This window comes from Tinamus guttatus, unplaced genomic scaffold (assembly GCF_059628265.1).
Source record: "Tinamus guttatus ecotype Peru unplaced genomic scaffold, ASM5962826v1 Tinamus_guttatus_pri_ptg000012l, whole genome shotgun sequence".
NCBI classification, from domain to species: domain Eukaryota; kingdom Metazoa; phylum Chordata; class Aves; order Tinamiformes; family Tinamidae; genus Tinamus; species Tinamus guttatus.
In genome coordinates, this window is record NW_028288546.1 from 2893423 (window position 1) to 2917557 (window position 24135).

The 24135-nt window shown below is 36.6% G+C and overlaps 1 protein-coding gene across 1 annotated transcript in view; it reads right to left on the minus strand.

Moving 5' to 3' along the window:
- The window catches only part of CNGB3 (cyclic nucleotide gated channel subunit beta 3), a 59158-nt gene that overhangs the window by 10150 nt on the left and 24873 nt on the right, over positions 1-24135 (minus strand). The window contains exons 4-13 of the mRNA XM_088523284.1: positions 21891-22081; positions 20290-20478; positions 19483-19691; positions 17623-17673; positions 15550-15636; positions 14055-14119; positions 8948-9070; positions 3452-3593; positions 1199-1358; positions 697-794 (exon numbers count right to left, since the gene is read on the minus strand). Of these exons, the coding sequence (XP_088379410.1) occupies positions 697-794; positions 1199-1358; positions 3452-3593; positions 8948-9070; positions 14055-14119; positions 15550-15636; positions 17623-17673; positions 19483-19691; positions 20290-20478; positions 21891-22081 (1315 nt within the window). The remainder of the gene's footprint in view (positions 1-696; positions 795-1198; positions 1359-3451; positions 3594-8947; positions 9071-14054; positions 14120-15549; positions 15637-17622; positions 17674-19482; positions 19692-20289; positions 20479-21890; positions 22082-24135) is intronic.

The window sequence follows — 24135 nt, forward strand, 5'->3', positions numbered from 1 at the left end:
AGACCGCACCCAATGTTGGTCTGAATCTATGAATTTCGTCTCTTCAGCAAATGTTGCAAAAACAGTGAAACTATGTATGTTTATACTGTGGGATTTCTTGCAATTACCCTAACAAGCAAATTAGTATTAAGGTAGTATGTCAAGACTATTTCTAAAAATACAGCCTTTCTTTTTTTTTTTTCTTTTTTTGATGTGGTAGGATATTTTTTTTCTGTGGCAAAAATACTTAATATCTTAAATATTAATATTTAATTTATGTCTCTGAAAAACCATCATGTCAACAAAGAGAACATTCCTTTGTACAAAAAGTAACATAACAGTAACATTCACTAAATCAAAGTTATATTCTCAGAACAGATAGCATTAGGGATGTCTCAGTCTGTGCTAGGTGGTAGGCAGTGATGTAGAGTGTACTAAAAATTACTTTCTTCTATACTTAACTCTTGAAATGAGGTATACCTTGAAATCAGTTACATAACATCTACTTTAATATGTTGACATAATAGGACAATACATCTTATTCATTCTTTTTTATCTCAGGCTTAATCCAAACAATTTTCCATTGACCTAAATATCTCTTGGACTTATTTTGTCCTGAATATTAATAAACATATTCTTAAGCGCACAAAATAAACAAAGCGAGGTTTCTGTCTCATGAGTACCACACATTGCTGCATTCTCCTGTAAAATACTTGCTTTGAATAAGTCAACTTTATTGACGATGGCAAAGTTCACATCAATTGCAATGGCGAGCTGCATTTTGGTTGGCATCTGCTCCAACAATTCAGATTCATCTACAAAATAAATAACACAAAAGATTCAAGCCTGGTTAGTTAGAAAATATAAAGAGAGAATGCAAGAATGTTCATAAAAATGAGTATTATACAGAAAAATTACTCGCTAGAGCAATTCCAGCATTTATGACTTCTAATGAGGAAAATGCTAATCTACTTTCACCATAAGAGATTGTTGTTGCATACTGTCTGAAGTTATAGTTAGAACATTATATAAATTAATAGAATTTGTGAAGTAATAAGCATCATACTGCTCCGGAGCTTTTTGCTTGTCTGCAGTAAATTGCATGCCTTCCTCTCATCCTCTACCATGAAATTCAGCAGAGATGTGATTTTTTTGCTTATATCTACACAGAGCCTTCTTCCTTTTGAGTCCTTATGGGACAGGTGCTTGAAAGCCTTACCTAGCATTCCTTGCGAGTCCCATGTGTATTCATACCAAGTGCGAACACGATTCTGAACCCCTTTTGGAATGGAATAAGTGTTCATATAGGAGACTGTGTTGTCCATACAGGAGCGGTAGTAGTTTTGTCCTGCTGTAGCTGCTCCGATTACATCCCGCATCTGTAAACATCATCCATTGTCACTACGTGTTTCACCAGTAACAGTCGAGATTTGAATAACTTTTCTACAACTTATACAAAAGAGTAAAGCACTTGCAAAATAGCTGATTCATTATATATTCAGCTGTATGTTTGAGCAGTTGTTTTTCTATGCTTTTTCAGAAACATTTATGGCAATCTAGTTATGCTAGAAGCAGTCTACATATGTGATTTTTAAAGGAATCACTTGTGGTTTCCAGCTTATTCTTGCAACTCATATTTCTGCACTTGGAAGACAGATATAGATGAAGATTTCTTAAAAATTCATAATAAAGCTGTTCTGCATTTGGTATCTAATGCAAAACAAAAATGAAATGAACTGGGTTAAATTTCTGCATTAACATCAGCTGGCACCACTAAAACTAAGATCCTGCCAATGTTTAAATTGCTGAGTTAGTCTAGATCAGTCATAAAAATATATCTTGGGCTGAAAGCTGATGTTAAAGATTTTAGTGCAGGAACATTATTTCATGTTTCAACATAGTTGAATTAATGTCAGTTAAATTTTAAAAAGTAGGATGAGTTAATATTCATAGATATTCCTTCCTCATAAGCGTAACTGTATAGAAATGGTTTTAGTACAATGGCTTAATATTGCTGTGGCCACAGATTGGTACGTGAGTAGACTAGATTCTCCTTGTTACAGAGATGCAATTGATTGCATAATGAACAACAGTTTTAACATAAGTGTGCTAAAGCAGGACTAATATTTTTACTAATTTTAGGACTTAGGACATTGCAGAAATGCAGCTGCTTGCACAAGGAATAGCATTTTTAGATAAGTGCGCTAGGGCAGTACTAATAATTTCATTAATATTAAGAGCTCTTTGTAAATAGGAATGGAAAACGAGCTGCAATGCAGTTGTGTATTAATTTTTAAGTTTCAATTGTATGATTGACTATGCTGGTTGCAAAAGCTAGTTTGCAGAAGCAAGTGGTAGACTTGTGGCTTCATAGACTCTTAAATCAAATTATAAGAAAATAGATATATAAATATGTAAACCCCCAAGTTTAACCCAATATACTTAAGTTGAATAATTTGTCAGAATAAATATTTTCTATGAAGAAGTGCTTTGCTGTATTTTGGGTGATTCTTCATTGTGGATTATTTTTAAATTCTATGGGAAGGATCTGTTTCAGGATAGCAGAGATCTCCTCTTGCACTTTTAAAATAGCAAGAGGCATATGCATTTTTTAGCTGTTTGACTGAAATTTTAAAATCCTATACTCAAAATATAAATGAAATGTTATCAGTTTTTTTGTATTCATTTTCTCTTATTAATTTTCCCAGTAACGTACATCTACAAATCCAAAGGCCTAGAAGGATTTTGATAGGAATTTAATGTGAGATGTAATCTCATGGAGGAACTATAACATTTGTTTTCTTGTTGGCAAAGTATTTTAAAAGCAGTGGATCTAAACCCTAAATCTAATAGTTACAAGCTGGAAATAGTTTACGCTGAGTTGTGTTCATTTGGAAATATAACTGATTTGCTTTGCTATGGGCTTTTTTTTTTTTCCTCTTGCCAAATGAGAACGAAGAGGAATGGAAAGCAGTTAATTTTCATGTTAACAAATATTGTGTAACCTATGGAAGAGAGCAGAATTCTAGCTTGGCAAGGATCGTCACATTTCCATTAACAATATTTTCTTGCCAGTACCATCACGCATGATTTATTCAATAATTTGTAAATATGAATGTAACCATATCTGCAGTTATAACTTTCATACCATTTAACAGTATAGTGTGAATATTTAGAAACTGTTTCCTTGGAAAATCAGAATTTTATATAGTTTAAAGAATTGTCTGTGTCCTGCAATCTTGACGTTAAATCCACTTGCCTGTCATTTTGGACGTGGCCTACAAAACTGGGAATTGATTAAGCACATTTATTTATCAGAAGAATAAATAGAGATGATAGTTCAAAACAGCAACATTCATATAGAGGCTAGTCTATTTTTTTTTCCCCAGAAGATCTAAACCACACTAAATTAATGTATTATCACAGAGTCACAGTAATTTGAACATATCTAGCAACTGATTTCTTGACATACCTGCCCAATTAAGCTGGAGAAGACAAAGACACCCAAGAAAAAATTCAGGAGTTGAAAAACTATCTCAAACAGGGTTTGTGGTTCCGGAAGGCCCCCGATGGTGATGAGCGTGCGAACGGCCCAGTAGTAGCACCTCAGATACCTGCGGGCACAGATGCCATTTGTGTCACTGACCGTAAGGAACTGTGTAGGTGAAGCTAAGCAGATACATGCTGGAATTTGGTCTTTCAGTGAGGCCTTTTTGGTCCAAAAACTCTCTCTTTTTTCTTTTTTTTTTTCTTTAGAAATTATTATGATTTTGCAAATGATCCACTCATATTGAGGTGAATGTTCTCACCGATGGCAAACTAGGAAAACATGTAGAAAAATGCAGCAGTTGTTGGTTAGTGATGTCTAGTAATGCTACATAGAGTATGGAAGAATACTTTTGAAAGAAAAGTTTTTATTTCATATAGAGGAAAATGAAATCCCAGTAACAACAGATTCATACCGGGAATTTTCCATTTTAAAATACTTCAAAATGGTTTCAAAATTTCCATTTAAAAGATCAGGCTTTATTAAGCAATTGATTTTTGCTTTTCACTAGGAAATCACTTTTGTCCTGCCTTCAGTCTCATGGAACGCAGTAATAACGATCCCCTTCACTGCAGTTATCTGCTTTTAGATTTTAACAGATAGAACTGGCAGCTTTATCAGAGTCTTTCAGGAGTCAGAAATGTCATTGCCTGTTTATCATCAAATCATTTTTTCCCTGTTGTGGTTGCAATTCACTCAAATTTTCACTCGAATTTGAAAACAAATCACCACCTAAGCGTGTTTCCAGCAAAGGTGGTGGCTTTCTCTCAGAGTTCTGTAACAGAAATAAAGAGCACGACAAAGCCTCAGACCCATTTAAGAAGAATTAACAGAATTAAGCCTAGAATTCCGTCCCTACTGTGTCTGAGGGGAATCATCATATAAAGCATATGAAGAGCATGCTTGTTTACCAACACAGTGCATGCTGTGGCACTTGAAACATGGAGACTTTATGAAGTATAAAGAAATTAACATTAGTTCTGAGCTAGTAACTATAAGAAATCAAAGTAATTAACAAACTCCCTGCCTCCCAATGGGCCGGGATTGGAGCCTTGATGAGTTCCCTAGGACAGACAGTATAATCATGGCTCTGAGGACATCTCCAAGGAGAGAAAGCAGCTCCCCAAAGAGCTTCGGGGTGACATTCTGCTCTGCCCCCCTGTCATGTAAAATGGGAGGGTTTTTCCAGAAGTGCCCACGCTTTCTAAAGACACAGCTACCACAGAGCCTTTCTCTGTGATTTTACTTCAGAGGAAACCATCTCTGGCAAATTCACAGGATGTTCACTATCTCGTAGGCACAGGTTTTATATTTTCTTCGTTTGCTCATTTTATTGTTATTTTAGTCTGAAATAAGAGTTGGACAGTTGAAATATAAGACATTCTTTTTTTCCTAAGAATTGAAGAAATGAGATTGTAAATTTTGTTTACAGAAAACCAGAAAAAAAAAAAAAACAGATTCCAATTTCAATGGTATTAGCACCTCTGATTCCTATAGTTAAAGTGTCTGGAAACCATCACTGCTTGCCATACAACTTACTAGCCTGCTATAAAATTACTGTTGAAGCAAACAACATGAGACAAGAATGGGATTTTACCTCTGTACAACACAGGCAGTGTGTTTATCCTCCAGGCAATCAAACTACCAGATTTTTCCCTGAAGTAAGTCTGAGCTAGGGAAAAGAAATCTGCAAATAAAATCCTTGTAATGCCATGCCAATGAAAATATCTTTCTCATAAAAGTCCATTTCAGAATAAGCTAAATTTCCTACACGGTTTTGGCTAATACAGTTAAATTTTTCTGCATACGGCTATCAGATTTTAAGGTGATATGCACACATTAGTTGCAGCCCAGTGAAGCATTAATTCAGGGCTGTCCTCTCTGATTGCAGCTGGGAAGGTTATGAAGTGGAATACAGAGGTGGCATTTTTACACGTATTCTCTCACTCCTCCTGTCTTGATACCATTTTTCCCTGAGTGACTTATTCATCAGTTGATTGCAAGTGTGATGGTCTCAATGGCGTAAACTATACATAGTTCACCTTCATGTAAAAAAAAAATCTACAGGTATCGGATATCAGGCTACAAGTATCAGGTTTGAAAGTGTTAGATCTAACATACCTATGAGCTGGGGTGTGCACTTAAAGTTCCTCTGCAGGCACAGAAAAGCCTCTGTGCAGCAAGCACTAGGATCACGACACATCGGATATATTTTAGGCTTGAGGCATGGCTGACCTGCACATATGGACACCTTTAAGGGACACCTTTAAGTCTTACTGAGTAGTGGGCAGCATGTGCCAAGGAGATAAGAGTTTCTCTAGGCATGTCCAGCAACCATCTTCTGGGATTTCCAGGTGTCTGCTAGGTCTGTGCCCAGAGCAAGAAGGCAACACACTATAGAGAAACTATAGAGAATGCAAAAAGATGTTTTGATTCATAGATTTTCTGGGGAATCATTCCATGAAAGAGGAGTCCATGGGAGAATTCAGAGCAATGATGTTAGATTCCTGCTTTGAGTCACTTTTCTGGAGGATCTGCCCATTATCCTAAGGAGTTAGGGAAACCAGGCTCTTCCTTACAGCTCCATGTGTTTGGCTTTGGTCTAATTTAGGCCTAATTTTTCACCTCGCTATAATTAGGAGAGTTTTTTAATATCCTGCTGCTCAGTGCACATCAGCTCTGTACCTAAGGCATTTCGCCTGTAATGCTGTTCTTTATTAAGAGAGTCTGATGTCCACCTTCCTGACTATACCTCATCAGTGATATAGCAAAATAATCTCATCTAATCTGCTTATGCTGTAGGATGGTGAATTTGACTCTCTGTTCCTCAGCTCAGTAGCTTTGGTTGATGGCTGCCATACAAAAGACTTTAAACCCTTTTGGACTAACACTAACACTTTAGACTAACACAAGCTGGAAAAGAACTCAGCTAACAGTAATTTGCCAAAGGAGCTACTTTAGTAATTTTGTTTGTGATTTGAATGCTCTGCTATATCTGTTAGTTATAAATTGAAATTTCACCAGTTAGTATGGCCGCTCATATGTATATATGACCAAACTGATTAAGGGAATTTCTGTTTGCATATTCTTCCTTTTAGCCTGGAAAAGAAAAAAACTGACCCTAGAAGTGTTGGATTGTTTTAGAAATGCACGTGACCATCACCAGCAGGATTTTATGGACATAGTAGGGATGGTACATAAAATATGAATGCCACTAAATTATTGCCAGTTCATTTGTTTTGGATCCTTGTAATCTGAGACCACTGCAATTTTGTTTTATTTATCAAAATGCTGTCATTGTATTAAACTGTGTTTATCTTATCGGTGTTCCCATTCCATATGAGATCAACAGCACATTCTGCTTCAAATACTGGCAACTCTGCTGTATGAAAGGAAATTATGTCTGTACCATAGTACATACTGCCGTTCTGGTCACCTTTTCTGACAGATTATTCTCTGATTGTTCTTGTTCCTGTTTTCCACAGAGATAAAGATACTTAGAAGAATCTTATCTGACGATTTCAAATTCACAACCGAACTCAGTAATAACTGATGTCTGTCTGTGAAAGATCCCTAAATATCAACAATCAGAAAACACATAATGCTAATTCTGCAACCCTGTGCCAATGGCACTCGTTACAAGATAACAAGCTACATTTTATGAGATGCACAGGATAATGTATAGGATCCCATAAACATTAGATCATATATTATAGTATGAAAAAGGTATAGGCAAAACCAATAGCTGCATGCATTTATCAACTAATGTCATGTTGAGGCAGATTAATGAGTTAAAGAGGCCTGCATATTATGATATATTGTGATAGGTGTTTTATTTCAACATCTCAGTTTTAAGCAGAGCTTGAGTTACTAGTTTCTTTATCAGTTTATTATTATTTATAATAATGCTGCCCTAAATCACATGTGATTTCAGTGCTATATCATTTGCAAAATTCTTCTTTCTACTCAGGAAAATGGTACCACAAAATATTTATTAAGCAACCTGGCCACTGCCCTTGGACAGAGCTGCAGTGGCTCTGATCAAGCTAGCAAATCATTTCTACCAGTTGATTCCCAAAGAGAAATGTAAAACATCCCTGCCCATGAGAAATAGGAAGACTTTATTTGTCTGTTCTTTAGCCTTCTCTGAACAGAAAAATCTTAAAGACTGAGGAGGCAGCCTGCTTTCAGAGTTCTTTTGTGTTTCTCTGTTTTACTTACTTATTTTTTAATTATGAAGCTAGTATTCATAAAAACTACATTAATAGAATGACTATAATAAAAATTAATTCCTCATTTTTTGGTCCTATTCCTAGTAATATTGAGCTTGCAAATAACAACTGATGTATAGCCTGACATATGTGAGTATTCCCTCTGAGCTCCGTGGGCCTGCTTACATGGGTATCTGATTACAATGCACAAGCTGTGTATTTTTGTGGGGAGTGGAAAATTTAACTATGTCATTTCTGGGGACAGAACCTAATTATTCAAAAATCAATGCCACTTTATACAAAGCATGTTTTACTCTCAAAGGCTATTTTCCTTCCCTTCAAAACAGTGACTTCCCAGTTAACTTATGAAGCCTGACAAAATTATAAGCAAAAAGAACATGCCTCTAAGCTATTAAAAGAAAAGTGTGAAAATTTGTTTAAAGAGTGGTTTATATCAGCAGTATTATATGTTCCTTTCCAAAGAATGTAACTAATGAACAAATTGAGCTTATAGTCTTTGAAAGAAATGCAAATATTTTCATACTTCTTAACCTGTTGTAGTAATATTGCTATATTACTACACACAAAACACATTATGACTTTGATATTTTCTTTTTCTTCTTTTCCATTATCTTAATGAATGTTTCTTGCTTGGCTCCAAGCCCATTGCTGTCATGAGGAGTTTGTGGGAAGGTGCCAATAGCCAGCCCCTCCTTTTCACCAGAAGACAACTTCATCACATATTTAAGCATGGCCTGCTCCAGAGAGCAGAGTCAGTGGGTGGAATTTTTTCAGACAAATCACTGTGGTGTTTAGAAGCAATAAAATGCTGCATTTTAATGACATAGCACTGTGTGACAGAAAAAAATCTCCACCTCCGACCCCTTCAAGGGATTGTTCCACTATCCTTCTACCACTTCCCATGTGAATATGTAATCACTAGGTTTAATTTATGACCCTTGATACTTTCTAAATGTTTAATTAAGTTAGTACTTAGCACTGGCTCACAAACCTATAAAAGCTGAGAGTGGTAACCTGAGGATTCACTTCACCTTCCCCCCAAGTGTTTGCTAGTAATGAAAGCTGCTAATCAGCAGTTACGAGGCTGGAAGTTCGCTATATAAGTGCTTATAAGGGCATCCCCTGCAAGCAAAGTCATGGGAAAGAGGGAGGTGGGAAGGAGCAAATCTTTCAGAAGAAAAGGACTTACATGTTTCCTTCTCCATCGTACACCCATCTAGTGCTGCCAAGTCCTTCGTAGTCCGAGGCCCAGTAATACAGGCATGCATTAATGTGCAAGATAAACAACAAGTATCCGGTTGTTCGAATGACCCTGTGAAAAGCAGCAGATTCCAAACTGCAGATCATAGAATCATATAATCCTCAGGACTGGACGGAACCTCTAGAGATCATCTAGTCCAACCCCTCTGCACATGCAGAGTTTAGTGTTTTCCCCTCCTTTTAATATGGAACTCTTTGCTTTTTTTGATCAACAGTGCTTACATCCACTAAATAGTTGTTCACTATATTAACTCTGTGAAAAAAGAGCTGGCAGTTACCTGTCTCTCATGTCCTTCCATGGGCAAACAAATAACTTTCCTGGAATGCTTGATGCAGGGTTATGCTCCACTGATGATTCCATAACCTACTTATTTAACTGCCTATAAGTATTTACAGAAAGGAGAAACTGTATTCATGAGACAGGAGGGTACAAATTAATAAGTTCACCAAACTCTTTACAAGATAGACTCTAATCTCATTTTGAACTAAAACCAAGAAGTGTCTGAGGTCAGAAATGAAGTGCTTCACAAGAGCTGTGTTAGAAAACTTTCTGTAGATCTGCTAAATAAGAACAATACACAGCCAATATGAGCAAGTGATACAGTAATATTGACTGTGCTGGGTCCTGCGCATGTGCTCGAATCCATGTGGGTGGGTTTCTGATGAAATATATTTCTGAGCAAACCAGACCTTTTAGGACATGGGTTTTATTGACCACCAAATATTTGGAAGATCTACGGTGGGAAAAGTGGGAACAAAGACGGATTTGGGACAGATTTCTACCTGTTTCCAGAAAACTAGCCTGAAGTGGGAATTTCTTAAGAGAAGAGAGAAAGAGAAGAATCAGAAGCAGGTTATAGGGAAAGACCACTTCAGAATCAGGAGAAGAAGCAGTGCTCTAGCACACAGTAGGATAAAAGACACAACAGGGGAAGAGTGATGCAGGGGAAGAGAGAAAGCAATGGTGGGAAGAATCCTTCATTAAAATTTTCCTTCCTTCTCCTTGCTAGAGCATCACAGCCTCAGAATGTAATTCTGGTTTTACAGTTCTTAAAGGCCTCCCCCTTTCAGCCTCACATTGTGACCATCTCAGCACCAGGGCTCCAACTGCACCTTCAATCTTCATCTCTTCACACACACCTCACACAATTATTTTCCAAAGTTCGCTGGAAGCAGCAGCTCGCTCTTGATCTCTCCAGCCCTGCTGTGGTCCGCCAGCTGCTTATAAACTGAAAGATATGTCAGCAGTGACTTATTACAGTCCCAGTTATATTTGTGAAGGTAAGACCAAAGAGCAGCTTTATTTCATGTAGTTGTTTTTCAGATGGGTTTATCAATAAAAGTTTCATATCAGAAAGTTCCATTCCTAAACACTAGTGTAGAGTCTTGACATATTTTCGTTATCGTTTTTTAAAGTAGATGGCAATGTGACAACTACTGGATAGCAATGTAACATCCCAGAGAAAATATGCCCTCTACATCTAAAATACTGAAAGAAATAGCACTTTGTATCTTATGAATTGGTCTATGATAACTGCAAAAAGCATGAGAAAATTTGTATGTTTACTAGTATTTGTATGTTTCCTATTAGAATTCCAAAGAAAAATAATAAATTGGCCTAAACAGAGGAGCAACAGCCATCCCTAATCACATGGCAAATCGCTGTTTTAAGAAGGGCATCATCCAGGCTGCTCTGAGCATCTTGGGAACTTCTCAACTTCTGCCTTTCAGCTCTCAATGAGACATACATTTTGTGCAATAAACAGTTAGAATTCAAGACTGGTACATTTCACCATCTCTAGCCCATTCATGAGAGATCTCACCATCCGCCCTTCACTCTCTGAAACGCAACTCATGTCAGCATGCAGTTACATGGGCAATAGAGAAACGGTTCTTTTTCTATGATTCCACTGTTTAGCATGAGGCTTCAGCAGCCAGAGCAGCAAAAAGTAAGTGGCATCTCACAGAATAACAAGGGGAGTGTCAACACGATTCATGTCATAAAAGCAAATCTCCATCTTTTATATTCAAGAAATACACTGCAGCTTTTATAGATTATCAGCATGAGCTTTTCTGGAACACCTCACATTAATATTGGCAATTGCCATTACCATAATGGTCAATGAAGACTTTGAATCTTTTATTTATAAATAATTTTATAAAGTCTTTTCTTATTTACACATTCAGAAGTCTTCTAGATAGGGAAAAAAATAAGACTATAAAACTTCAATTGCTCCAGTGCAATGAGGGATGCAAAGCTGCACTTTAGCATGAGTGGAAAGCCTTCTGCCATTTAATAACACCTAATAACACATCCATCATTCCTGGCCTAAGAATCAACTTGCACATATAAAACTGGCTAATTATTATTGGCATTTATCTGAGATAGTAATTTTCTAGATGGCTTCTAAAACTTTGTGCCAGATTTTAGGGTGAGTTTCGAGCTGACATCCATAAAAATACTCTGCCATTTTGAAGTTTTTTGAGGGACAGATGATCATGGAAGGCCTGCAGTAAAATCCTTGCATTGCTTGACAATTCCTTCCAAAGCTGGGAAACAGTGCCGTGCTGCCTGATGTTAACCTGACAAAATATCCTCCAGGAAGAGCTAGTCTGTGTTGTCCCTCTCCCTATCCCTATGCTGCAGATGCAGGTGTGCTTACTACTACTCCCGAAAGCACTGCCAAAACTAACTTCTGCTGTGGCAGGTTGCTCACAAAGCTCTTTGAGCGCGAGATGTCAAATACTGTTATCCGTGGTCACCAGCCATACAGAGAGGAGTTCTTTTCATGTGTAGTTGAAAATGTTGTTGGCCAGCCAAAAGCAGGATCATACGATGAAAAAGAATCATGAGATTTTATGAGATAGCAGTTATTTTTGGCCTGCTTCTGCTGTGCATCCAATAAAGTCTCATTGTGCATAGATCCCAATAGGGATCCGATGGATCCCTATATATGACTGCTTAATGCAAAGGAAGTTCAAACTATCCAGAAGCAATCATTTTTCCTAGGTTTACAGCCAGTTGTATTTGTGATCCTGGCTAAATCATAGTACCTGGCATGCCACATTTAATCATGCTTCAGGTGTAGGAACTAGACTCAGTCTCACAGAAGCCTCCTCTGACTGACTTGACTAGCCACAGTCATTTAATCTCCTCCAGATAGGATGGATTGTCTTTGAACTCAGACACCTAAATGATTTTTCTTCCGTTTTCTGAAACAAAAAGATGAGAAAGAAGAGTAATACAATCACAAGTATAAGTGATGGATAGCGTAAATAAGAGTAAATAAATCATAAGCTAGTTTTCAGAGTATTGATGCAGAATAAAAGATTCATGGGTTCAAAATCCATGTCCAATCCAGGGTAAGTGGATAGTCATAGGTGTTTGAAAGCAAACACTTTTTTCTCCAGGTACCTCTTTATAAAGAGAATCTCAGTAACTTGTGAGTATATCTATGTGGGCTCAGGCTTACTGTCACACTACACTGGAGACTCCTTCATCTGAGAATTTATTTCATGCCTTCTAGGTCTTGTGCTCGAACCAGAATTCCCCTAGGAACATCAGGCAGGAGTTCAAACATCTTCAAGTCAACTAGCAAAAAACAGACTGTTTGTTGGGAACTTAAGATTAAGCAACAGAAGAGAATTTTTTCTTTATGGTTGCCCCCAAGGACTTAAATGGGCAAACAGTTGCTGGAGTATGTTTAAAGACCTAGCTTTTATTTACTATATGCACAAATCTCTTACCTTTTCTGTATCCATTTTGCTGTCTGCAATATTAGAACTAGATTTATTACACTTTGGGCACCTATGCCACATGGTGTTATCTAATCCCTGCTAACATTGCTAAATAAGATTAAAAAATAAAAGTAATAAAGAGTAATTAGGAAGAAATTACAAAGTATAAGCAAAACAAAGAAAACTCGTTCTTTTTAATTAGATTAGAAATTGGAGAAAACAGTGAGCCAGTGATTCAGAAACTGAAAAGCAATTTCCCCATGTTGTGGAAATTAAAGAGAAACTTGCTCTTACAATGAGACAGAAAAATCTTGAATAAGTGAAAGGAGATGACAACATAAGAAGAATGTTTATGGATGTCAACAAAACATAAATAATTTAGATAAACTTTCAGATTTCTAAGTTTTGTTTAATTTAGCAGGTATCAGAAAATATAAACTAGATGATGTTTTCCTTTTCAAATTTAACTACAGTTACTAAATCTCATAAAATACCTCATTTACAGTGTAAGAATCTCAAGTTTACCATTTAAATGCAATAATACCTGGTACAGAACGAGATGTTAAAAAAACTGGTCCCTATTGCTGCTGCAGCAGCACACAGGAACAGCACATGGCTTTGAACTGGAACAGGGGAAAAGTCTGTATCGTACAGGATGAAGTAGAGCTGGCGACACTGTTAGACAGAGGACAACAGCAATGGAGACAGAGCAGATGGGTTCATCGGGTCCCAGCAGCAGGACTGTCTGCTGAGGCAGGTAGGAAGCTTGCCTGCCTCACAGCCATGGACCATCCGAGCTGCCCCATAGGTTGTTTTGGTTCATGCAAAAGGTAAAAATGCTATAGGATAGTGCACAGACACTGTTCTCATGCCAGCTTTAGTCAAGGCCACAGAGGATCACATTTCTGTATATGCCAGGTTTAGGATGAGAGCATATCTGATGTAGGATTGAACTCAGCTTCTGTGAAGTGCAAGCAAATGGCTACTGAGGATTTGCCACTGCTGTGAACAACCTTAAGAAATTATCAGTTTACCCTTCTTCATTAAAGAACCTTCTGTCTGATACTTTTGATTAAATTTTGTCAGGATCCTCAGTTTGGTAAAACCTCTGTCTGAAAGTAACCTTTATACTCCAATAGGCCATCTGAACTTAACAGGATTTCATATGCAAGTGAAACAAATTTATTATTTGCAATATTACAATAAAAACAAACATCTAAAAAACCCTAAAATGAGCAGTTAAGGTTTATCATATTCAGCCCAGCCTGGCATGCCACAGCGGTCTCCTGAGCACGTACCTGTAGATGTAGGCTTTATCCAGGATAGCTTCCAACCGATCATTGAATTCGAAGAATGTGTTATGCTGAATGGAAAACAAATGAATGTAATCCAACTATGATCTTTTACCATAGAGGTTTTACCAATAGTCCTGACACTAGCTCACATATGCATTTTGAAAGCAAAGGATTTGTCAGTAGTCTTTTTTTGAACAGTTTCTTTGAACTCTTTCTTTGAGTCAATAGTTACTTTCTTTGAATATTTAGCTTAAAGGTGAACTGCAAAGCAAAGATGAGCATTGAATTAGATATCGTTTCTGGTGTTGATTACAGAGATAACCTTGCTCTTTTGGTCGGGCCACTGCTGCTGAATAACTTCGCTTCCTCAAGTGTACATATTTGCATGGGCAATTTTATCAGAGAGAATTACACATATAAAAATCCCCTTTCCTCTCTTCAGTTAGTGATGATATTTATCAGCAACCACATATTAGACTATGTCATATAGTAACATTTGCTGTTGTACTGCATTTCTCCAGTTATTTATAGTATAAGTGTTAGCTCTTAATATTCCCATGTGCCTTTTCTTTGTTTCTGTGTGGCACATGCCTGCTTGCTGAGCACTAGGTCCTGCTTCACTCTTCATTTTTTCATACTGACTCGGTTCTGATTTGTGGATGTTTGAATTTTTGCTGAAAGCTGAATTGAAAACTATCCTCGTCTTGTTCTCAGAATTCTTGCTTCTCCCTCTGCCTTTAACTGAACAGCCATTTCTATGCACTAACAGTCATTTTTGTATGTATGTGACACACCAACACATTGTTCCATGTCAAGCATAACTGCATAAAAGATTTTTAAGTAAAAAAGACTTTCTCACTGTTACTTGTGTCTATCAATATGTGCTTTGGATGTGTAGATACGCATCCAAAGGAGGAGGAAGAGTGCAGTTTGTTGCCTAACCCCTTCACAGCCCCTCCGTGGCACACTCACATATCTTTAGATTCAATAACGAAAGTGAGTTTGTGCTTATTAAATGCACTATATCAAATATTCTCTTCTTTGCTTTTCAGCAGTTGACATTAAGGTGCTTAATGTCACCCGAAGGAGATGTTGACAGAGAGCGAACAGGTAAAAGAAGAGGAAAATACATTACAGGTACTTACAGATCTTGACTAGTTTTAAACTAATGTTTTTGATCTTTGAAAATCATGTAAGAAATTTAATAAATTTAATTTTAACCATGGAAGCAAACAAGTCTCACTCACAAAACACATTTTTAAACACAGAGAAGAATAAAATCAAGAGAAAAACAGAATAAGGACTTAAACTAGCTAGACTATATCTTGTATTTGTTTATGGCTTGTTTACTGAAGCTGTAGCTCAGAGCCTCAAAAATTTTAAACGTGATTTCCAACTTTAAAGTTCCTTAATCTTAAATATTATGAAGAACTTTCCATTGGGTTTTAAAGGCATTTATATGTTAGCCATCTCAAACATCTTACCTCAAAGATCTTACCTTTAGGAACCTGTTTGCTCTAAATGCTGGGTTAAATCCGAAGAAGAAGTATAAAACTTCAAATGGCAACACTGATAACACATCAAGCTGTTGAAGAGCACAGGTCAGTTTAAACTTCACAATAATCCTGATGCCTTTAATTGCTGTCAGAAACCTACTTTGCATCATGATTGAGCATCAGCATTGAGCCATCAGCATGCCATGCTCATAATTTCTAAAGTACTGTCAGTGAAGCTTATCTCTTTGAAAACAATAACAGTTTTGCTCTGCTCTACTTTTTAGTCCCTTGTGTCTGAGATTTTTATCTATTTCATGGAAGTTACCAGCAGCAACTCAGTTATTTGACTATTAATGCATTTGGTTATTTCCATTATGGCTCTGACAAGACGATGTGCTCCAGTGTGCATGTGGCTGGGCAGAGGAAGGTAGGGAAAGCCAGTGCTTCTTAGTAGTCATATGGCTTTTAAAGTCAGGCTACCTAAGCAATCTAGTGAAACGTGGCAAATTAGACTCCTTGCTTCCAACTTGCGACAGCCACGTATTGCATACAACAGAGTCACCGGAGTCCTGTAGGATTTTTTTTTTTTTTTTTTTTTAATATCTGCATTTGGATGCTCCTGCTTCCCAGCAGTCACAATAGTCTTTGAGCATCTTCCAGGAGTCTAGCAATGGTGTGATTACGGTTTTAAATCTGCCTACACTATTCTTTCCAGGAATACTGGAAAGCTCTGGGAAACTTGGCTTTTCCTTTTCACATTCTGTATCTTGAGACATCTTGGTTTGTTGTTGCCGACATGGTTTGGGAATGAAAGACAATGTGGAACTGAAGGCTTCATCTCACTGTCATCAGAAATGCCTCTGCCCTGATAGACACAACTCATGCTGGCAACAACTAAACCAGCAAACACTATGCTTTGATTCCATGCAGGTAAGACACAGCTAAAATCTGAACTATGCAAAACAAAACAAAATGTGAACAACTTATTGGGATCAAACAGATTCTTGCAACCTCTCCCTCTCTCAGACTTATGCCTAACAGCAGGCAAAATTTAGTCTTTAGTCTTTCAACATCAGTTACTGCTAATCAGTAGTTAATTAGATGACAGATTCCCAAATTATATCTATGTCTTGCAGGTAGGGAGAACACTTAACTCCCATTAGTTTCTGCAGGAATCAAGAATACTAAACATATTGCAAGAAGAAGCATAAAATAAAACCAGGTACAAATATAATATGTATAAATATAGTAAATGCATATATAATTATATATAGTATATATTTAATTATATATATTTATTCATACATATAAAAATATAAAAAATAATAAAACCAAAGCTCTTGCTTCAAGCTTGACTGTCCCTTCTGCTTATTTACTCATAGGTGTTTATATGGGCTTTGAATTTTGAAAGTACTTTTGCATAGCTTAACTTCAGGCAAAGATTTTTTTTTTTCAGAAGCGCAGACTCTGTGTCACAGAGGTGTATATGTTCGAGGAATTCAACAGAGTCCATGCTCTGTGTGAGCAAAAACAGTATTTAGGAATAAAATAAGCAATTTTCCTAAATGAAATGGCTCTTTGTTTTTATACAGTGAAATGAAAATCAAAAAACTTCTTATTTTGAATTTTTTATTTACTTGAGTGATCAATAACATGTTCATTACCTCAGTGTACTTCCTAGAGTTCACTAAATAGAGTTATCATCCATTTTTTAAACTGTTAATTTTGTTTAATGAATCTCAGACAAGCCGTGTTGTTGCCTTTGCTTGTGCAACTGGATGACCTCACTCTGCAAGAAATGCATTAAGACACAGAATTTCATTAATTTTATTTTATTCAACTGTTATTGCTTATGATTAGCATTTATAGTTGTTTATAATAATTCTATTTTATAATTAGACACTCTTTACGAAGACGTCAACACTAGCTTCAGCTGGTGAGGATGAAATGCCCTATGCCTTCTGATGGCCTTCTTAATTCAAGAATGGTTTTGATGAATTGAAGTACCCTGTGAGATGTTATAGACAGTATGAAAAGCACCGAAATACAACTGCAGTAACACGGGGTCTACTTACCCGAAACTTCACGGTGCTGTGGTAGAATTTCTTCATTTCCACTTTGTCTGTCTATAGCGAAAATAAAATGGAAAAAAGCAAGAACATTATGTCAGGAATGAGTGCTGCTATGCATAATAATAGCACTCTTCTGATAATAGGGATGATAACAGTTATATTACTAATGGTATAAAATCATGAATGGAGAAATATCTGTAGGAGAAAGTCATATTTTTATTAAACCAGTTTATATTAGACCAGCCTGTATTAGATCTACTTGAAAAAAAAATAGGTCTGAGAGTTGTATCTTTTCCAATCTGGTTTACTAAAATACGTTGCATTTTCCCACAAAATTTTACTCTCAAGATCTCTCTACACATTGGTACTTGACCCAACATCCTTCAATTTCAGGGTCAAAAGCTTCTTTTGACTTCAGTGATTCCAAGAAAAAAGCAAAGAAGGTTTCTGATAGTGCTGAACAAAATTAGCTCACTGAAAGCTAAATGAATGTGGCATCATTAGCATTTTAATAATCAACATTGCATTCATTAGAAATGATTAGCTATTTATTTTGAAATTGCTCTCCATGGGAACTGATGCGAGTACCTTATTAAGAAAGGCTAATCAAAAGCATCTAAAGAAATGTATCTATTATTATACTTACTGTATTTATATCAGAGTCACTTTAAAAATAGCTTTAAAATTGTAAGGATATTTCCATGCCAGCTTTTCATTATTATCATTGTAAGCATTAAAATAAATGCAAGAGATCAGGCTGCAGATGATCTCTTCAAGCACTAAAATATATGAATGTTACAGAAAGCTTCAAGTGAAATAAAAAGTAAGTTTCCATGTCAGACTTTTAGCCTTGTTCACAAACCTTGACTTTTGTGAGATTTAGACAAGATTGCCAGGTACTGAATGGTACACATTACACACACTGCATTTTAATATCTACCCAAACTACATTTATATAGGCCTGTCTGAGATCCCCTTGTAAAGGTATTAGCAATATCTTGCGCTCCTACTGTGTAAAATGTTACATAAAAAGCACTGAACTAAAGCTGGTTTCAAATTACCCCTGAGAACATATTCTGTCTGTTAGGAATAGTATGGCTGTACTGAAATTATCTGCACTTTTTTTGTACATTAGGTTTTCTTCAATAGAAGTTAAAGACTCAAAATTGGGAAGTTTCTAAAGAAAAGAGAATGTTCCAGATGCCCTTTGATATGCTAGGGGAAAGGTTTTAACTTTTTTAGACACTTACTTACAGTTTTATTTTTTTTATTATTGCATAAAAATATGGCAAATCAGAATTAAAATTGAATGTATCACAAAACACTTCAAATAAATGATTTAAAGCATCTTGAAACTACAGGGATTTGCTTTAATTTTGACAAAAAAAAATCAAAATCTCATAACCTGTGACAAATTATTCATATCCAGCCCAGTCCTAGAGAAATCCACACTGTCTTCAGCTATAATTTCTGTACAATATGAATGGAAAGATGCTATTTCAGGCACATATAGGTACGTGTCATATTCCTATAACCCCTGATTTCAGTGAAGCTGCACCACGCTGCACCACAGGCTTTGCCCGTTCTGACTACTCACATCTCTTATTGTCACAACTGCTTTTCTTTCTTAAGAACTTTTGTGTCTAGAATTGCAAGACTCACACAGAATATAGACAATGTTTCCTTCTTCCAGAACAGAACAGCGAAACGACGGTAAAGAACAGTATTAACATATTCTGGTATATAAAAATACTACATGGATTTAATATAGTAGGAAAAAATGTATCTGGTAGTTTAAGGATTTTTTGTAACGCACTTCAAATCACAACTATTGCCTGTGGAAGTCCTACCTCCAGTACTTACTATTATATCTCCACCTTTTAAAAATTGCACTCGAGGCTGGAAAACCAATAGGTCACACAGGTAACACATGTCACAAATGATGTCTATGGCAAGCCAATATATTATATTACTTGGGGTTTGATATGGAAACACAAACCGCAGAGGAATAAACCAGCAGTTCCAGTTATAAGCAACTGTTACAAGCATGAGCCACGCTACATAACGACGATCTGGAAGACAAAACAGTGAACACACAGGCATGAATTCAGACTCATTTCTCTTTCTTTTAGACTTTGTTAGTCTAGAGCAGGGTCTGGGAACTTTTCTCTATCATTGTCCCTCTTTTAATGGCTCAGACTCCTAAAGCAATAGATGTTGGAACTGGGAGTCACACAGAGACAGAGTGAAAAAGGATGAGTTCATGAGTGAAGATAGAATTTAAGCCATTTGAAGAAGTTCCATTTATCCCTTGGCTTGGAAGGACTGCATGCGCATGATATGAGTGATATGAGTGACAAAAAGATTATTTGGCCTTAACAAATAGGCAAATGCTGGATCAAGCATCAGGAGGTTTGGGTTTTAATTATGATCGTTTTACCTATCAACTTTGGGGTACTGCAGAAATCACACATAGAGCTTTCCTGTGCCTCTACTGCTGCTGTTTGCTTTCATGTCCTCTGGTAGTTTGATCTGAATGATCTGTAGGGCACAATCTCGGTGTCCCTCTAAGGTGCACACCAAAGCATGGGTCTTATGGGGTTTGCAGGTGCTGTGTGATGCTGAGGGGCTTTACATCTTTGGCAGATTCTCTTGGCAGCTTTATTTTACCTGTGTATGAGTCTATGCTGTCTGGTAGCTGTAGATATTCCATGTATTTTTTCAGTGGAGGCTTTTTGAATTTGCAGCACAGCATGTCACAGTAATGATCCTCCTCTGGCTTTGCTTCTGCTTCCTCTTTCTTTTCTTCTTTTTTTTCTTCTTTTGGTGGTGGAGGAGGAGGCTTCTTTTTTGATGGTGCTAACAACGTAAGAATGTCATAAAAGGCAACGTTTTGATAATGGTGCAGTTGCTACGCCCAGTTTCAACATACACAAGAGTCTCAGCATCGCAAAAATGCTGGTAAAAACACTTGGCAATGACTATCACTAAAATTCACTAAAATACTGAATGCTTTACAAAGCAGATAGATTGGAGAATAAAATCACCATTGATTTAGTCATGCTGAGCTTTCACCAGCATGGCACTTTATGTTACAAAATGAAGTACCTATACCTATACTAGCGTATACTGTCCTTGGACAGTACTCACAACCAATGCCATAAAAGGTGGATGAGATCTAAGGTAACCAGCATTCATCAGTGTGCCTGGTTCTTCCATGCCAGTTGTAAATAATGTATATGAACAGGGTGGAGATGAGGAAAGGTGAATGTGCCACGGCTCTCCTGTTTTGAAAACAAATATGCAAGAAGCAGCAGATGAAACTAGTAAGAAGCCCATGGTTTTGTTGGTCTGCAGGCTTGTAACAGCTATGTGTTAGTCTTTTGAGACCAGTTATTCCATCTTTGTGCTGGATAATTTCGTCTACACATTTGCCCCATTCATTTTGGGGGGTTTACTTCTGAGCAGGATACTATCTTTTGCAGTAAATTGGTAAATTGTATCTCTAATGATTTAGAAAATAAATGATTGCAGGACCTATAGGGGGATAAAACAGGTTAGCTAAATAATTTTAAGAATCAATTTTCTTTATAAGTACTATTTTTTTTCAAGCTTGTTCAAATTCAGGTAAACAATTGACGTCTTCTGAAAATCTGAAATAGAATATAAAATTTCCAAACTCCATCTCTTGTGAGAAGGAAAAAAAAAGCATAAAAACTTTCCTCTAAAGAGGAAAAACATCCTATGTTACTTTGTGTTTCATATATTGTCAAAGATCAATGTTTAAATTCAGATGAGTTTGCTCTATCCAAATAATGGACCTATCTTCCTCGGTGTGTCTGGGAGATTACTGTCATAGATTGAACTTTATTTACTTTTACACAATAAATCTAAACTCAGAGTCACCTATATTTACTTCTAAGATATGTGTTTTTCAGTATTACAGATTCATCCCCATGAATTTGAATATCTATAGGCTATTTTAAAGTATATAAAACTGCTTGACAGGGATTGCTCTAGACATTGTCCTAAATTTCTCTCCAACTGATGGGATACGAAGGAGTTCAACCTATGGACCTGTCTTATTCTAGACCATTATGGATAAATTGACTTCAATAAGTACAAACTGATTTATTTCTGTGGTTGAGCACCTGACATTCTATGCTATATTTACTGAAAATTTTACTCCAGAATTTATTTTTTCCCAGAAGAATTTTTGTCTTTATACCAATCAAGTGAACAGGTATTTATTGCATTCTAAAATCACTTACAAGCTGTCGGGCTGCCTTCAGGTGAGGACAGCACTGGATCTTTCAGCCTCTCCTTGTAGGCTGTTGTCCTTTCCCGCATTTTTCTGACAATCACTTGAAGTTGGCCATCGGCATACTCATTTGTTAGGAAACCTTGATGTGGTGCCTTCTGTATGCTAATTAAAACAAAAGGGGAAAAAAAACACAACGTACTGGAAAGAAATGGAAGGAAACTGTGCTAATTCTAGAATATGAGAAGTCAGATATTAAGACTGGATCTCTTTTGGTCACAATGCTTATTTGCTTCCTTTAATTCACAGAGTACTATCTGATTGCTATCTGATTATAATCTGATTAGTATCTCTCTACTGGAGATATTCAGGAGTGCCAACCAGCTGGAAGCTGGGCCATGCATTGGACTACTCCTATGTGGAGAAAAGGACACAGAGTAGAGAGAATATGCCTAATTTCTGCTGTGGAGTCCAGATATGGATGTATGCATTTGGATGTAGGATTTGGAAGTATTTCTTACCATAAATTTCTGCCAAAGAGGACCAGAAAATGTTTCTAGCTCCATAAAATAACTCTAATTTGGAAACGTATCAGAAATTAAATAAAAATTATGCATTCTGTAAAATTGAATTGTGGTTCCTTTTTATGAAATATAAAATTATGAAAATAAAAATTGTTGATACGTATAAAACTGATTTATAACCACACTATAGTGGCAATAAAGCTTCACAAACATGCAACTAGCTGACAGATCCTGCTGCTATCCTAAAAAATATTAAAATGGTACTGTAAAATGCCACAATGAAGCATTAGATCTTGGCCATGATTCTAAGCAATTGGTTTGCTGGTCTGTGGAGGAATTCACCACTGGCAAAATGGGCTGGATAACAACTGGTAAAAAAAGACTATGAGGGCATCTATATGTGTGAGTGGAGCACTCAAAACATCTGAGAGGATATTTATCCCAAACTGGTCCTGCTAAAAAGGCTGATGGGTTTCAGAGACAGCCAGTCCCGCTGTGACTGACATGTGCCAGGTTGTGGCCTCTCCTCACTGGTCAAAACTGCTGCCCCTGTTGCTAAATCCTGTCATTTTATTTCAGTGTACATAAGATAGAGTGGAGATTTGGGATTTTTTTTTTTTTTGGTTGTTCCTTAAAGATTTTTGACCCTCTGTCCAAGATACGGGTGTGAAGTGTCAACCACTTGAGGAAACCTTCCTAGAGGTAAGGGAAGGAAAGTGATATTAACACCCTGAGTAGGGGAGAAGTGAAAAACATTGCTTGGTGATCTTTGAAAAAGCTCTATGTCCCTTCAAGATGTAAAACTGCTTCTGTGTTCCTAACAGGAGTTGTAATTAAGAGGAGAGTGTGGGAATGGGATTTGAGAAGCTTTATAAGAAGCACAGCCTTTATGACACACAGCACATATCACAGTGGCTAAGGAAGCGTAAGCTAAGAATGTGAAATCCCATCAAAATAAAATATTGGATAAAATAAAGATAAATCATTAGTAGAAGCAGCAGCAGAAAACTGGAAATAGGTGTTTAGCATTCCTCTAGTCTAAGTTTTCTGTAGTTTCTACTTCTTAAAATTCCCCCATTCGGAGATTAATCAAACAGTTCTGATGTACTTTGCAATCTCATCACAATCTCTTTAGTCACCTATTCCCTTTGCTCTGACCATCTGTGGCAAACTAAATTCTTTCTTGTTTTGAGATAACATGTCACAATTAGTCTTCTAGTTTCTATGCAAAGAATTTCAAATAATTCTTACTTTAGCCTTTTAATGTATTTTTTCAGGTCATTAGCTATTTTATAATAAAATAAAATTATCATCAATGTCCTGTCAAGGGCCCCTTCTCCTATCCCTATGGGATAAGCCTGTAAGTATGGCATTTTCTTGTTAGTTTTTCAGTTCAACTGAACTGAACAGTTCAGCTTTTCCAACACAAATTTAAGTCTTCTCTGTTATAAATTTGGTGCTTTATTATGCTGTATAGTCCAGTGAAAGTATGTTGCTAGTTTGTACTGCTTTGAAGCTATATGAATCTGTTTGAAGTTATATGTTCTATAAATAATGATAAATTGATGTTCTATGCTATACTTTACATTTGGTTTGCATTATTTTCTCTTCTATTATATTTTCTGCTAAAGAAATGCTTACCTTAAATTTTCTGTGGCTAATGGAAATGGAAGAGACTGCATGTTGTAAACTGCTTACTTGAAGATGTGTATTGCCCAAACACTTAGTGGG